Source organism: Callionymus lyra, chromosome 2, assembly GCF_982586985.1.
Source record: "Callionymus lyra chromosome 2, fCalLyr1.hap1.1, whole genome shotgun sequence".
Classification (NCBI taxonomy): Eukaryota; Metazoa; Chordata; class Actinopteri; order Syngnathiformes; family Callionymidae; genus Callionymus; species Callionymus lyra.
In genome coordinates, this window is record NC_141819.1 from 15,321,883 (window position 1) to 15,339,619 (window position 17,737).

Consider the following 17,737-nt stretch of genomic DNA (forward strand, 5'->3'; position numbering starts at 1 on the left):
CAAGGTTCAATCCCAGCTCCAGACAAGCTTGTGTCGTTGTGTTCCTGAGCAAGACACTTCACCCTGATGGTAGACTTGGCGCTTGTGTGCAGCCTTCTCCCATCAGTATGTGTGAATGGCTGTCAAAGCGCTTTGTGACCCTGGTCTAGAAAGGCGCTATATAAATAGAGATTATTATTATTATTATATAATCTGATAGGGTTAATTTTCCAAAATATTATTTTCCAATATTTTTTTATATTCACTTCTATTTTTTAGGGGCAATGAATTGTCACATAAATGACTAAAGCAGAGGACAAAAGTCCTGAAATATAAACCATTTTGTTGTGACTACTTCAATGGATTGGATATATATATATATATATATATATATATATATATATATATATATATATATATATATTCCTCAGCTCACTGTAACGTCTCCCCTTTCATGATTGTTCCATGGTTTATATTTCAAAAAAGTGTGTGTAAAATAAAATGTTTCCATTCTTTTAAAATTAAAATGAACGTCTTCTGTAGCTAAAAGAACATTAAATTCTTGTGAGATCCCAAGGAGGACTGAGGACAAGAGGATACACTTGACTCTAGCAGCTTTTTAAAGCTGATCTCTTAACATATTTTGGTTTCTAACCAAATGAAAGCAGTTACGACTTCGTCAAGAGTCATGTGGTCTGTAAATTCAGCAACACCAGAGTCAAGTACTCGACAATACTACAAATATATACTTGTTACTACAGTGTCACGATATATCGCATTGTTGGACCTGTATCGTGATATGTATCGTATCACCAGATTCTTGCCACCTCGCACCTACTAGTGAATAACAGCAGTAAATAGCTTCTTTTTTTTAAAATTATTTCTACAAGTTCTTTGTGGGTTGTTGAGAATCACTTAAAATAAACAACAAAAGTTAAGAGACTTGCTGAGAATATTTTTCTTTCAAACATATTTATAAACCTTGCTTTCTGTTTAGAAAGAAAGACTATCAAGGTTATGATTCATCATCAACAACTGCTCTACGGATGCGTCAAACTCGTAGAGAATCTGTGTTTGTGTGGATTTAAATATTCCCACAAATCTTAAAAATAGCTGACGATCCCAAAACTGACTTGGCTGGAAGACGAAGAAGAAGAAGAAAAAAAAAGTGTGTGTCAAAAAGCTGTGTGAGCAAACCTCGGTCCAGCGTTCCTTCTCACTCTGCTTGACTTCAAACACACGGTTCCAGTCCGGGCACCACAGTTTACTGGCAGCGACGCCGAGACCAGGACTGGGCCGAGGCTCTGTTGTGGATGTGCATGCGGCAAGTAAATGAGGAGTAAACAGAGTGGAGACAGACAGACAGTCTGCCAGAGAGAGAGACGGCTTAACCACCGAAGCGAGTGCAGGGATTGTCTCGTCTCCGTGTGTCGTACTTTAATTATGATTTAATACGATGCTGTTTATAGCTCTTATAATGTGGGGACACCAGAGCAGTTACACACAATTAGTCCACGGACTTCTCAGAAGTGTACACAACGGTTGTGGCTTCGTCTACAACTTGTTACAGATGTGTGTGTAACCATGAGCGTAAACATCTTATTGCGTCTCACCGTCTCGTCATCTTGTCTAATCGGTTGTTAAGTTTGTGACTGTTGTGTGCGACTGTTGAAAAACATACCTCTGCCAAGGAGATCGTGTCTCCCTTACTCAGCGGAAAAGTCAACTTGTTAGTTTAGCCGTTTTCCTGTTTTGTTAGCATGCTACCGAGCTTAGCTGGCGACCCTAAAACAATGTGCAAGAAATATCACATGATGTTGAATTAATTTAGCTTTTTTTGCTGGTTCACAGTAGATCACAGTGACAGCAACATGTATATTGTATCAAAATATTTATATACACAAAATAAAGAAAGTAAACTAAGAATAAAAACATAAAACACGGTAGAAGAAAAATGAGTATTTTCTTTTATTTCCTACCTGGAAAATTATTCTTCAGTTTTCTAGCAAAATTCCACAGATCTATAAAAAGATACAAAAAGATAGCAACACATAACATACATCCCGTCTTGTATTAACTTTACTTATACAATATGACAAAATGAAGTATAATTAATGCATATAGTAGGCAGATATCCGTTATTTTATGTTATTTTATTTTATTTTATTTTTATTCTATTTTTATTTATTTTATTTTAATATGTATATCTGCTTAGCATATGTAGTATCTATTATTAATTATACTTTATTTTTTATACTTTAATTTAAATTAATGAATTTTATTTTATTTTATTTTATTTTATTTTATTTTATTTTATTTTATTTTATTTTATTTTATTATGGATATCTGCTTAGCATATGTAGTATCTAAAATGAATTATACTTTATTTTTTATACCTTTATTGTATTTTATTTTATTTTATTATGGACATCTGCTTAGCATATGTAGTATCTATAATTAATTATACTTTATTTTTTATACTTTTATTTTGTTTATTTTATTTTATTTATCTTTCCAAACATAAATACCTTATATTAATTTAATTTTTATATAAATTGCAATTAAATTATAATATAAAAATTAATTATATATCAATTCCTCAAAACCTTTACAGTTATTGTAGCAAAAATACGTAAATAAAACTCTGGCGCAGGAACATATTGAAAAGTTGTGTGTGTGTGTTGGTTAACCGTGTGTCCTCACACAGGCGTAAACAAAAGTGTCCTCGACTGACTTTAATGACCTTTTGTCCTTGAAGTGAGCAAATGGTGGCTTAACAGGTGATAAGAAGAATGTGCGTCTAGAACATGTGATCGTGTCGAGTTGTGTTGCCGTCTGTGGCAGCACGAGGTGGTCAGTGAACGCACCACGCATCCATTGAAGGACTAGAAAATGAGTCCAAATATCTTGATTATAAAAACTGAAAACATGGAGTTTTCAAGGACTACAAGGTCCTCCTAAAAACTTCATGTTTGTCCGTACACAGTGAATAAAGAAAACTTTATTGAATGTGCCGAACATCTGCAGCGGGGGCGTGGAGGGGTGTGTGTTTTTCTGCTGACTAAGCGAAAACAGTTCAAGGGGATTTGAGGTCCAGTTTGAGCTCCGGCGGAACCGAGAGCTTGTGCGCTTTTGAGGGTCCGTGAATGTGATGATGAGCCACATTCTCCAGATGCTTCCAATCTTCTTTGTTTCCATCCATTCTTGTCCACGGAGGCGGCCGTTGGAAATATGCAGCTCCCACCAGAAGCCATTGTGATGCTTTCCATGGAGAGGATAAAAGAAGCTGATGAGCAGCTCTGTGGGCAGATCACACACCAGCATTCCACACGAGCCGTAGATTCATGTGGCAGAAGATCCCATTGTTGCTCAGTGGTTTGATTGTTGCTCCTCAGAACACACACGGTTTCTTCTTCCTTTGTATTTTCTATTAATCTATTAATCTTCCTTTTAATTCTCTATTAATCCTCCTTTTCTCATCAATACCACACATTCACCACTAAAGCAGAAACTGTGGACGTGATATGAACCGCAGACACACACACATTCACACACACACACACCTTTACACACACTTATACACGCACACATTCATTCACAACACACACCTATACATACACACACACACACTCACTCATAGCACACTCACTCACACACAAAACACACACTCACACAGACAGACACACACTCACACACACACATAAGCACCTATACACACATACAATCACACACCTACACTCACACACACACACACACACTCACTCACTTACACACCTATATGAACACACTCACACACCTATAGACACATACTCACAACATACACCTATACACACACACACACTCACTCAGAGCACACTCACTCACACACAAAACACACACTCACACACAGACACACACTGAGGGATCAATAAAGTTTTACCTTATCTTACCTTACACCTATATACACACACACACTCACATACACGCATAATGACCTATACACACATACAATCACACACCTACACTCACACACACACACACACACTCACTCACTTACACACCTATATGAACACACTCACACACCTATAGACACATACTCACAACATACACCTATACACACACCTATACATACAAACACACACTCACAGCACATTAACTCACACACAAAACACACACTCACACACACACACACACCTATATACACACACACTCACACACACACACATTAGCACCTATACACACCTACACTCTCACACACTTACACACCTATATGCACACACTCACACACCTATAGACACACACACAAACACTCACTCGCACATACCCACAAACACTCACACTCATACAGACGTACACACACACCTATACACACAAACAGACACACAGACACAAGCACACCTACACAGATACACACAAGCACACACATGCACACAGACACATGCACACAGACACACACCCAATCACACATACTAAAACACACACACATACTAAATACACAGACACGCACATACAAAAAAAGACACACACAAGCACAAACACAGGCACACACATATGAACACACAAACTTATACACACACAAAAATGCGCACACACTTGCACATGTATACACAAACAAGCACACACACATATATATACAAGCCATGCTAATACTCAGACACACACAAACACATACATGAAGGCACAAACACAAACACAAAGAGACACACAAACACCATATGCCACTCAATCAAACAAACTTCAGAAGCATCATCTCTGATCTGAAGTGTGTGCAGCAGATGTCGCACGCGTACACACGCGCACACACGCGCACACGCTCACAGTCTCACACACACAGACGCACACAGACAGCAGAGTTGTGTGTCTGTCGTGCTCGGCTGACCGTGTCAGATGAGATGTGGCACGAGGATGAAGAACACAATGGTGAGTTCCTCGATATGTCTGCAGCATCTGTGTGACGTGTGTCGTCCTCAACACACACACACACACACACACACAAGAAACTAATGAAGCCAACACAACACACACTCATGCGTACACACACACACACACAAAGAAAAACTGCCGAGACAGCACTTTTGTCTGGTTCAAACCAAACCTACAGGCAACAGATGGACACACACTTCTCTTCAACACACTCAGTGAGACATTCCTGCGCCAGAGTGAAGAAGTACACAACAAGAAAGAGAGAACAGAGTGTGTTATTAGTGTGTGTTTCTGCTGCGAGTCGTCCTCGATGAAGGTGATGGATGGACGGCAGCGAGGAGGAATAATCACATGGAAATGAGAGACGAGTTTGTTTTTATTCAAACGTCCTCGTTTGTTTGCTCTGGAAACAGGTTTTCATTCAGTGTTGCTTGTGTCGCTTGTTACTCAGAGGAGGAGCTGTCACTCAATCCTTTGATGGTTCGTCAACTGTCACTCACTCCTTTGATGGGTCGTCAACTGTCACTCAATCCTTTGATGAGTTGTCAACTGTCACTTGACTTTCATAACAGTGTGACGCCACCGTCGCTCAAAGCATTCGTCAATCAGACACTTATTTATCTAGCTCAATAATGAGGCCACACGACCGCTATGGTCGGTTTGAAATTATTGTTTGCAAATGTGAGGAAACACTGGAAGAATTACGAGTCGATGAAACGAGAGAAAGATCTTGTTGTTAACGGAGATAATAACATTTAAAATACATGATATATGTAAATAAAAAACATTTTATAATGTGTATAAATGTATATAATATGCATTTTGTTTTTCTCATTTGACTAGAAAATGAATGGATGGATGGATGGATGGATGGATGGATGGATGGATGGATGGATGGACGATACCATATCTAGTAACAAGTATATATTTGTAGTATTGTCGAGTACTTGACTCTTGATGCAGAATTTTCAGACCACATGACTCTTGATGAAGTCGTAACTCATTTCATTTGTTTTCAAACCAAAATATGGCCAAACATCGGCTTTAAAAGCTGACCGAGTCCAGTGTATCCTCTTCACCGGGATCTCAGAGGATTTCATTTTTCCTTTTGCTGCAGAGGCCGTGATGACTGCTGCCATCTAGTGGCCCGGATTTAAATTGCAATGTTAAAATGAACAAATGCTGTGAATATTTGATAATTGTAAATTTAAAAAAATTGAATTATTTTATTTTAGACACACAAAAATACAATGTGATTTACAAGGTAAAAAAATGATTTGTTTAAAAAAAAGTTTACAGTGCAATCTCACGTGCAAACACATGAAAAAAAGAAAGAAAAGGAAACAGAAAGGTCAAATAATGTGTTGATTTAAGTGAATCTTAAATAGATCAAACATCAAGGTTAGTCACTGCACATCATCAATCCCCGAAGTCTCCACCTTCAAGGACAAGCGGGGTGCGATTACATCTGGCTGAAGGAGGAGTGAAGCCATTATTAGGTCATAATGGACTCTCGTAACCTCTCGTTCGCTGAGATTTCAGACGGGGGAGAACTTTATAAAGTAATAAGTTAAAAACATGGTCATGATGAGAGACTTGATCTTGGAGAGGAAGACTTCAACATTTGAAACATCAGAGTAAGTCAGTAGAGTTGAGGTAATGTTAGTTCACCTTTAAGTGACCTCTGACCTCTAGAGGTCAGATAAAAATCTTGACCTAGATGCAGTAGAATATTGGGGGAGAGGAGATCAAGAACAACACATGTGACTCCTCTAGCTCTTCGTGTTGCACCAGCAGCCCCCCCCCCACTCTTTATCTCTCTGTTCTTCCTCCATCAGCATCCATCATCCCTCCATCATCCCTCCATCATCCGTCCAATGGCTGCAGCTCCTGTGGGCGTCTCGGTTTCATCTCCTAAATCAGAGAAGTTTCATCCCCAGTAGAGTGGGAGATGAAAGAGGAAGTGGAGCTCAGAGCCGCGTTTAGTTCCGTCTCATCAGGAAAGTGACACAAGAAAAAAAACATCTGCAGTGAAGAAGAAGAAGAAACACGATGGACTGAAAGTGCAGAACCTCAGGCCACAGTCGTGGATGAAGCAGCTCCTCAGAGGAGGAGACTGTGAGAGGTTCGAGTCGATGTGATGGACAACTGTTTCCTCAGGCCTTTCACTTTCCACCTCAGATCTGCCAGATTCTATCAAGGCTGGTTTTTCTCCCACAGAACCCAGAAACAAAGCTGCTCTTGGTTCTCTCCGGAGAAACTCAGCAACACAAATTGCCTAAATCTCCACATTCTGTGTTTTCCAGCCGAGCGGCCAGGAAGCTATTTGTCTTGGCACACAACAGGCGTTTGAGTTTAGGTAACAAGAGTGTGTGTGTGTGTGTGTGTGTGTGTGTGAGGGAAGTTCTTTCCACTTCTGTAAAAAGTGCCACAGAGACCTCCCACGCTGCACAATGTCCTGGAAGACAGATGGAAGGTTCTGGAAGCAGCAGCTGCTGAAAACATCTCACAGTCACTTCATCGTGCCGACATGATTGAAGCGACTGAGGAGCTCGTCTGAGACACGCGTGTGTGTGTGTGTGTGTGTGTGTGTGTGTGTGTGTGTGTGTGTGTGTGTGTGTGTCACACGCGTGTAACTCATTGATCTGATGTACGATCGACTCGTCATGTCTGGACCGTCACTCAAGCTGCTGTGAGCGTTAAACCACCGCAATATTCAAGTTATTACAATATTTTTGGTAGGTTTTAAAGAAATGATACAGAATTTTGTCTTTTATTATTGAGTCTTTATTAATTAAATTAAAAATATTTTGAATATTGTGGCTGTTTAAATAATGATTATAAATTTAATTACGGGGTTTCAAATGTAATTACAAAAAGGCCAAAATATTTTAATATTCAAGGTTATGTTTCAAACAACAGGATAAATGTCTGATCGTGACTTTGAATTTCGATTTATTATGACTTCTAACTATGTTTGACTTTCACCAAAGACGCTTCTGAGCTTCACAGATGCTATTTTTTAACATATTTAATATAATATACATGTTAAAAAAGTAAAAAAAATTGTTTTCCCTCATTTTTAGGGTTATTTTTTATTATATATATATATATATAAAAAATGAAAGTCTTTTTTATTACTTATTTGCTCAATTTAATTCAATTTTGTTAGTGTTTTTGGATTTTATTATGATTATTATTGTGTAGGTTTTATTAAATTTAAATGTATTTTCGTTTTTATTTCATTTTAAACGCCTGTATTTGGGTAACGAGACAGAAATATTGCTGCAAAAATACACAAACCATAATTTTTGTTGAGGTCTGTTTAAGAGCAAAGTTCCCTCGTGTATCAAAAATGTTTGATACACGATGTTTGATATTTTTCTTTCACTCCTTCTACACGAGTCTTGAAGACGTTCATCGATGCGACAGGAACTCTCGTCCAGAGCGATGGACGACGACTAAACGTGTTATTAACTGCGATAATAATCGTCTCCAGCGCAGAGAAACGACATAAACTCTATCGGCGAAGGCATCGGCACCTTCACGCGTTCTCACGTTTTCCTGGCTCTTTTTTTTTTCCCCTCCCGTGAACACATCACTTCCTCCGTTGATGCATGATGGGAGATGAGTGGAGCCGGTTTAGGAGGAACAATGTCCTCCTTTCATCCGCCAGCCAGACGGCGAGATATCAGCGAACACACTCCAGAGAAGCGCTTTGATATGAATCTCTATCAGTTTCCAGCCGGAGAAAGAGAACACAGTTGAGTCGGCGAGTCTCGTACACTCGGATCTTTGTCCGGGTTCGGCTCAACATTCCTGCACGGCCGACACCAGGATCTGTGTGGGAACACGCCGGCTTTCATCTCACCTGTCGTCGGCACCTGCCGGTCAAAACTCACGTTGACACCCAAGAAATAAACTGTTGGAAAAGAAAAAAAAACTTTCCGGACCAACCGCGTCTTTAAACCGGAGCTAACATGTCATCACCGTTTGGTCCTCTGCTGCAACCGCTACGACCAGTCAGGTAAATAGTTTGGCTTTCAGGTCAGTGTGCAGAGTGAATAAAGTCATATCTTTTCTTACCTTATCTTTAATCCTGAACACGGTCATTTAAACATTGTACAAACTATGGCTGAGTGAAAACACTTTGCAGCTAAATGTTAAGAACCAAGAACTGGTTATTGCTGATGATAAAGTTCCAGGGTTGAGTCAGTACTTGGGTGACTTAGGTCAGTCTTTCAAACTGAGCCTGAGAAACCTGGGTGTTTTCTGTTTGAGAGAAAAATCTTTAAACTTACGAAAATTATGTCACTACAGGATCGGAGCTTATAATCCATGCGTTTGTGTCTTCTTGTTTAGACTATTGTAACAGTTTATTTTCAAGTCTTAACAAGAAGGATCTGTCTCGCCTGCAGTTGATACAAAACTCTGCAGCGAGAATTCTGAGCTGCTCTAGTAGAAGAACTCACATTTCTCCGATCCTTAAAACTCTTCACTGGCTGCCAGTTTCTTTCAGGATCCATTTTAAAATTCTGGTTCTTACTTTCAGATCTATTCATGGTCAGACTCCTCCTTACATCAGTGATCTGATCCAGCCTTAGACCCCAGCTCGGGCTCTGAGGTCTGTGGATCAGAATCTACTGATGGTTCCTGAACACGGTTCAGGACTAGAGGAGAGAAATCCTTCCAGACTGTTGCTCCTAAGCTTTGGAACGATCTTCCTCTGTCTCTGTGTTTGATGATCTACTGACTCCTTCAAGAAACATCTTAAGACACTTTTATTCATGCTTTTTTCATGACTGTCAGGGACTCATGCGATTGTCTTATGTTGACTTTACCTTTTAGAGTTTTTTAATTTGTATGTATTTTAAACTGTGTATTGCTTTTGATTTTTCAAGTGCTTTGTGACTCTGGTCTAGAAAGGCGCTTTACAAATAACTATCACTTACTTTTTAACTACTCTAGATGTTTTTAACTTATCGTTCACTTGATCTTTTTCTTATTATATTTTTCAATATAACAAGAAAAAATGTTCACATGCACAGAGATGGTTGTGGTTCCGGGACAGATTTGTGCGACAACAAGACACAGAAGCGATGACAACACAACCGTTAACGCTCGAAGAGCAACACAAACAAGTCACATTATTGTCCGACTTGTTGGACCGAGTTTCTGTTTCAGATCCAACTTGGGGCCCGGTTGGGTTCGATTCCAGAACCGTTTATAGTTGGTCATGTTGACCCGGGGCAGGACAAGAAGAAGAAAGCAGGGATGATGGACAGAGTGAGGAGGAGGAGGAGGAGGAAGAGGAGGAGGAGGAGGAAGAGGCGACACAGCGACGCTGCTGGAGTCAGTAATGACAGTGGAGGACGACGACAGGAAGCCATGAGTGTGAAGATCTTCCACCTGAACATTAACCTGGAGACGGATCATGGAGCTGCAGGGATTATTGTCAAGATGGAGGGAAATTATACGTCAACAGAGACCAGTTTCTCATCTGATGCTGGAATGTTGATCCCAAACTTTTGGAAGTTCAGAGGGAACTGGAAGAGCAGGTCAAAACACAGCATGTTGATTATTTTCAGCTTCGGGAGTAACAGTATAAATCAAAAATGAGCCGTTAAAGGCCAAAAAATAGATTATATTAAATGTTTTTTCCATTTGTCTCAAGATTGTTTGGATTAAATCTAATGTGTTCCCTGGATGTGTCAGTATTTTAGAGTTGAGGTGAAGGAAGTGTCTGCGAACAGTGGTGGATACTTTGTTCCATATGTAAAAAGTACATTTTGTGGAAAATACCTGGGAATTGAATCCATAAAAAAATGCAGGTGAACAGATAAAACGAAAATACATTAAAATTAAAAAATGAATATGAATAAATATTAAACAGAAATAGAAAGCATGACCTCTTTAAAATTGTAACCTTTAGTAATGATTTGATGAAGCTTCATGAAACGGTGTCATTATTTTCAGAGTCCACTAGATGGCGTCTCTGCACTTTTTTCCCTTTGTTTCGAACAACTAATGAAACGTCATTTTTAAACGGATGGCGCCACCTACTGACCTCTAAACAACATGACACCGTTTCATGAAGCTTCATCAGACCATCACTAGTTAACTTTTTACATGTTTAGCAACACGTTCAAAACTCACCAACTTTTTTAATCTTTATTCTTACTTAATAAAACCCTGGGTGTTATTTCTCGGTCAAATGTGTTTGTGGTATCCCTTGTGTCGTCTCTGGGTCAAGGTGAACGACCAGCTAAAACACATTTGTTTCAGGCCGCCGGGTCACCTTGACCCTCATATAACACAAGGGCTAAGTAGGAAAGAAGCATCAGGTAAATAAGTAATTAAAGTAACAAGTTATAAAGTAAGTGACAATTTATTTTCTGCTATGCTGATGACACCCAGGGTTTAAAGGGTTAAAAGGCATTTTGAAATAAATAAATAATAAAAACTTTTGATAAAAGTGGTTTTCTTTGACCAAATATGTTCAATCATTAGACAAAACATGTTGCTCATGACAAAACGACGCACAGAAACGACAGATTTTTAGACTTTTATTCCTAAACGCAGCAGTGTGTCGGCAGTTTTTCTAACATGTCGCAGTGAAACAAATAAAAAGGTACAAAAATCACTTTGCTACGAACTTCAGTAGACAGCTGCTGGTCAATAGACATTCATCTTCTCCTTCAAGTATGCGACTATCCAAAGTGACTAGTGTGGCGGAGGATATTTACAAGGTCACGGGTCCGAGGTCACGGACCGGAGAAACGACAGGAAGTGACGACAACATCGACACGACAATCACACACCGGACCCGACCGTCCGGGCAGAAGCTGAAAATATGACGATGTTTCGGACTTTCAACGAAGAGTTGACGCGGTTTAAAGTGGCCGAGAATATACAACATCCGACTTAAGAAAAAACAAATATAAGACATTTTCTTCGATAGGCTTCAGTAGGAACCGTCACTGAACAGCGTTGACGTTTACACGAGCGAGTCAAAGTAACTTTTGTGAATCAAGTGGAATCAAGACCAGAAAAATAATTAAACTAAACGTTTATTTCAAAGAAATACAACTTTTTTCCTTCAGTATTTAAACTGTAGTTAAACAGCAAGCTTCACTTTTACTTGAATTGTGGTTCATTATTATTTAAATAAAATTGAATCTTACTCTTATTTTTACATTTTACATGAAAACTTGTGACACAAACTCAAATGTTTCGACCTGCCGGTCGTTGTTGTAGGTCAAAGGTTACGGACACTAAAGTGCTGACGGACGAGTTTGACGCATGAACTGTAACTTGAAAAATAAGTTAATCATCCAAATCTTTCATAAGACCGAGTCGTCAAACACCTGGAATTACATTGAAGCCGTTTTAAAAAACCCGAAAAGGTCAGACGTGCTGGTGGGTCCGAGGAGCTCGCCCAACATGTGCTTATTTTCCGAAGGACCTTGGCAGAGGTGGCGCCGCCTGTGGTTCTTGGAGAAGGTTCTGCAGACCTCCGTCACAGGAAGCAGCTTTTAACAGTGTGGTCGCGACCGACCTGTCTGTTTCAGAGGAGACTCCCCTTGCCTTGGCCGGGACCCCCGGGGGTGAACCTGGAGGAACATGTGGAGGAGGAACGAGGCGACACCTCTGAGCACGATAATGAAATGTTTGTTTCCATCTTGATGGACGTGAACTTCTCTCCTGTTCTTTAACGACTTCATCTTGTTTCCAGCGGGAGTTAAGACGCTCTAATGCGTCGGTCGTGGAGGTGATTACACACGAGCACAACAACACCGTGAAGATCGCACTCCTTCCAAAAACCTCCTAATCAGGTTAATTGAAGCTCAATTGACCTTGTTTTCCTGCCCAGATCGGACAGATTAGCTCGTTCATCCGTAACAGCGGCTCTAATCTTATTTATCGACTCAAACGTCTCAGTGTTTCTGGCAGCTGCGGAGGTCGGCCATGAATGAAACCCGCTCGCGAGATAACGAGAGACGTGGTTCTCGTAGTTTCGCCGAAACGAAGTCCGGACCCTCTGCCAAGATCCACCTCAAGACACGCGCTCGGGGGAATTGACGAGCGGCTATTTTTAGCGCGACTTCTGCAACGTCAAGATTCACTTTTTTGCAGCCGTCGAAGGATCAGACCCGAGCAAACGATTCCAAAGATACAGGTACACACTCGTACCCGTGTGTATCACTGACACACACACACACACACCAGACGTGAGAGAAGATGAAACAATATGTACATGATTTACATATCATACAGGAAGTCCACACGCCGGGGTTAAGACTCTGATGCGAGAATAGAGGAGATCAGTCTCAGGGATTTAAGACTAAAATAATCAAACGTCTTTAACGTAATAAATAAAACGCAGACTCAGCAACTTGACGCGACCAAGAACTGAACAGAAAAGTCGATCCAACTTCTCGGCTGCGACCAGAAGAAAAGTTCGACACTAGTCGACTTCATTAATTTGTCCAGCGTCGAAACCGTTTTTCCTAAATTATGGGATGGTGACCTCCCGCCAACGCTCCTGACGTGACGCTAGTTTACGTCCTTGATCGTCATCGAGCTGTCAATCATTGGTCGAGCGGGTGGATCACGGGCGTTATTCACAGTGTGCAAACGATCATCAAGTGTTTTCATCAGTTAAGACTTTTTTTTTTTAATAAAAACTACCGCTTCACTAACCAGAACCTTCTAGGGATGAAGTCCAAGTCTCTCTGACCCGGTCCACATCTTTGGATGGTTTCACTTCCTGTCGTGGGTTCAACGCCGTTAGAAGAAGATGACGTCCTCCTTGTTGAGGTCGTCGGCGTCCATCTTGTACGGCGGCGTCAGGCTATGCACGTTGAGCTGCACGAAGGCGTTCGGGGCGCAGACCTGCGCCGGCGGCGGCGGGTGAGGCTGGGGGGGAGCCACGGGGGGCTTCTGGGCGCTGGGTTGATGGGAGGAGCCGAACGGAGAGTCGGCCGCCGCCGTCTCCGGAGGACTCGGCTGATCTGCGCGAGATAAAACGTGTTTAGTCTGAGGCGAAGCCGAGAGATTATGGAGAGAATCGTGAGCCAACAGCTGTTTACAGAGGGAGCGACCAGGCGGAGAGGAATGTTCAGGTGAGGCCAGGTGTGAAACAATGTCATGGATCGGTCCACAAAGACAGGTGAGACTGGATTGTCTTGAGGAGGCAGATGTGTGTGTGTGTGTGTGTGTGTGTGTGTGTGTGTGTGTGTGTGTGTGTGTGTGTGTGTGTGTGTGTGTGTGTGTGTGTGTGTGTGTGTGTGTGTGTGTGTGTGTGTGTGTGTGTGTGTGTGTGTGTGTGTGTGTGTGTGTGTGTGTGTGTGTGTGTGTGTGTGTGTGTGTGTGTGTGTGTGTGTGTGTGTGTGTGTGTGTGTGTGTGTGTGTGTGTGTGTGTGTGTGTGTGTGCACCTGCTGGGTGATGGAGGGGGGGAGGCAGCGAGGTGGACGGCGGGAGCTGCTGGTGGGGGCTGATGGAGCGTTTGGCCTTTAGGTTGACGTCGTCTCGCGCAGACAGCTTCAGAGGCAGAAGCTGCTTCATGTCCACAGAGGCTGCAGGAGACCAGAGACCAAAGACGAACACGTGAACAAGAGCAGTCGTGCATATGATTTACATCTTTAGCTCATGAAAATAAACCGTCATGCTACGACATGTTAGCAAGAGATGTAAGACATCTTCAGTGCATTACTAGCAACACAATTCAAGCAACAGCTGCTGTAAAGAAGCCTTAATGTGTTGATTTAAGTGTGTCTTAAATAGATGTTGGACTCTATTGTATCATCAGTGTCTGTTTGTACAAAACTCTCTTTTCATTCAAATATTTACATTAGAAAATTATCTTAAGCCCCGCCCACTGAAAAAAACTTTGTTTTTCTGGAGATTACATCTTGTTTACCATAACCACACCCACTCTGCTGTGATTGGTCAAACATCAAGGTTCGTCACCACACGTCATCAATCCATGAAGTCTCCACCTCCAAAGGAATTGTTGCATAAACAAAGCAGGGTGTGATTACAGCTGGCTGGAGGAGGAGTGAAGCCATTATTACGTCATAATGGACTCCGCTCTCGTAACCTCTCGTTCGCCAAGATTTCACTCGAACTTTATAAAGTAATAAGTTTAAAACATTATAAGTAAGTAAGTAAGTAATTTTTATTTGTATAGCTTTTCTAGACCAGGTTCACAAAGCACTTAAACAATAAAACAATATTCAATAAAGTATATGGTCAGGATGAGAGACTTATTGCATCTTGGAGAGGAAGACTTCAACTCTCCAGACTTGCATCTTTTAAAAGATGGAGTTTGACATAAGTTTCCCCTTAACTTGCTCAAGTTATTTTGATAAATCGTCGCGAGAATGATAAAACACAGAGACGGGTCAAACCTCTGCCAATCAAATCTATAAAACTATGTCCATGATCACAGAATATTGTTGTCCAACTGCAAAAACTTGGATCCTGGAAGGAGAATCAAACTTGTGCTCTTAGTCAAGTAGCATTTCCATTTTTTTCTCAAAGCTCTAACGATTAAAACATGTTTCCAATAAACCATGACTGCACAACTTTTCACCACAGACACAAGGATTTATTTAAGCGATTCGTTTTCATGCTGAGTTTTAATAAGTTTAAAAAAAACATTTCGTGAGCAGAATCACTCGGAAACCATTTAAACCATACCAATAAATCCTTCAAAACATTCCCAAATCCACAATCAAACTTTCCAAACTCTGTGAATCATGTACTCGCCTTGTAAATGTATACTTTTCTTTGCGTTTAGTGTACTTTTGTAATGCAGAAAGACTTATCGAAATTAAAAACTCTTTATTTTGCATTTTAGATCCTGTATGACGATAAAGACTCTTGAATCTTGAATTAACTCAATGGGACTTAATCTGGAAAAGTCATGGAAATACTTAAATGTCGTTTACAAAACAACAAGAGAGAAAAGACCAAGAAAAAGACCCTCCTTGGCAGAGGTAACTATTATTTGTAATTTTCTTATACTAAAGGAAACCAAAGCTCAACTAATATTTCAAAGCTGCTCGATACCAGTTCTTTACAATAAGAAAAAATAAACGACCTCAACATGTTTTACTATTCAAACGTCTCTTCTTGGTCGTTTGTGCAGTTGTTGGTAACTTCACTTTCAGATAATGAGTCTAATTTCCACCTATTTTTAGTGCCTCTTGTGCTCATTCTAATGAGTTGCACTGTCAGACGGAGGACGGCAGTTCATGAACTCGTCCCACTTAACTGCGAGAAGTTATCGAGCCGGAGAACGTCGAACCACTCTCAGACCCAGGATCAGTTCTCACCGGTGCTGTCCGTCCGGTGCGATGCTTTGCCGCTCTTGCCCGTCTTGCCTTTGCCGCTGCTGAAGGCGGCCAGCTTGGTGGGGATCTGCTGCTGCACGCCCAGCAGCTTGTGCTGCTGGTTGGTGGTGCTGAAGAGATGGAGCGGCACCTCCGTCTTCAGCGGCAGCGTGGACGAACCCGCCTCTCGCCTCGCCGTCACCTCGGGCCGCTCGGCGTAGTCGGCCGGCGCCACCGACAAGCTGGTGCGCACCATGGGCTTCTGTGGAAGGTCGGAGGCGCCGGAGCTGGTGACCCCCGACGAGCCGAGCAGGTCCCCGTTCAAACTCCCCGACATAGGAGCCACCTGAGGAGGAAAGATTTGTCGTACAGTTTACTTCACGTGTGCTTTTGAAAAACATCCTGAATCGCTCCCAGTGTTCTCGAGAGCAGCTCTTGATGTGGTGCCATCCCAGAAAAACACAATCTTAAGAGGAGCTATTTATGGCCCGGAGAGGGAATCGGAAACATATGCCGCTCTCTCTGCTGCCAGCAAACAATATTGTACACATTCAACAACTTTAGGAAGTTAATCCCCCGTCTGTCCGCGAGCACACAGAGGTGCGGCCCGAACCACAGCGTCTGTCAGACGAGCGGGTTCTCATGACGACACCGGCCTCAGACACGATGAGCATGAGAGCAAATATCACAGGTGAGCGATGGATCAGGTTTATTTATAGTCGATGAATAATGTGTTCTTGTGACACAACTTTAAATATAATCTTCATGTGATTTTAAGACTCACCGTCAAGAGACGATTTCCAAACGAGTTACACAATATTTGTCCTCTGCTGGTCGTGGGAAAGTATCTCAATAACATCAATTTTGTAATATAATATAGATTATTGTAAGAATACTTTATTTTGAATGAAAATATACGGCGTCATTTTACAGTTTTGTTAGTATTGGTGGACTATTAATACAGTATATAAAAAAGAGTAAACAAAAAAGTCAATAAATAAATAACAAATTAAATATATATTAAGAAATGCAATTTTAATTGAACGATGGGATGAATTACAAATCCGATGAAGTGTAAGTTGAACTGGAAACCATGTCCATTTTTCAGTGACTAAGGTTTTTTTCTAAGAAAAAGAAAGCTTCGATTTTTTGTCCTTGTAGTCGAAAAAAAGATTCATGAATTGACTACAGAGTTCATAATGTAGTCTTTAGCGCACGCGTGTCAAACCTAAATTCCAAATCTTTTAGCAGACAAAAAGGTACGAGTCGGATTTTGATATCGTCTTTCGGTTCATGGAGCCTCAATGTTCAAATTTGCTCTTTGTTCGTTCCTCCTTCATTAAACAGCCCATATATTCCGGTCGAAAGTGTTTATTATCATATCCGTTTCTTATCTTATCTTAAAGACCGGCATCTATATAGGTCAACTAAATGAATATAAAATTGGACTTTGAGCCCACACGTTTTAGGGAATGGTCCTGACGCACAGGTGGTTATAAATATGTAACTTTAATAA

General features: G+C 41.0%; 1 protein-coding gene across 1 annotated transcript in view; it reads right to left on the minus strand.

Moving 5' to 3' along the window:
- Positions 1-11,434: 11,434 nt before the first annotated feature.
- The window catches only part of arhgef18b (Rho/Rac guanine nucleotide exchange factor 18b), a 43,310-nt gene continuing 37,007 nt past the window's right edge, over positions 11,435-17,737 (minus strand). The window contains exons 30-32 of the mRNA XM_087783664.1: positions 16,225-16,567; positions 14,320-14,460; positions 11,435-13,895 (exon numbers count right to left, since the gene is read on the minus strand). Coding sequence (XP_087639790.1) covers positions 13,672-13,895; positions 14,320-14,460; positions 16,225-16,567 — 708 coding nt within the window. The 3' untranslated portion in view covers positions 11,435-13,671. The remainder of the gene's footprint in view (positions 13,896-14,319; positions 14,461-16,224; positions 16,568-17,737) is intronic.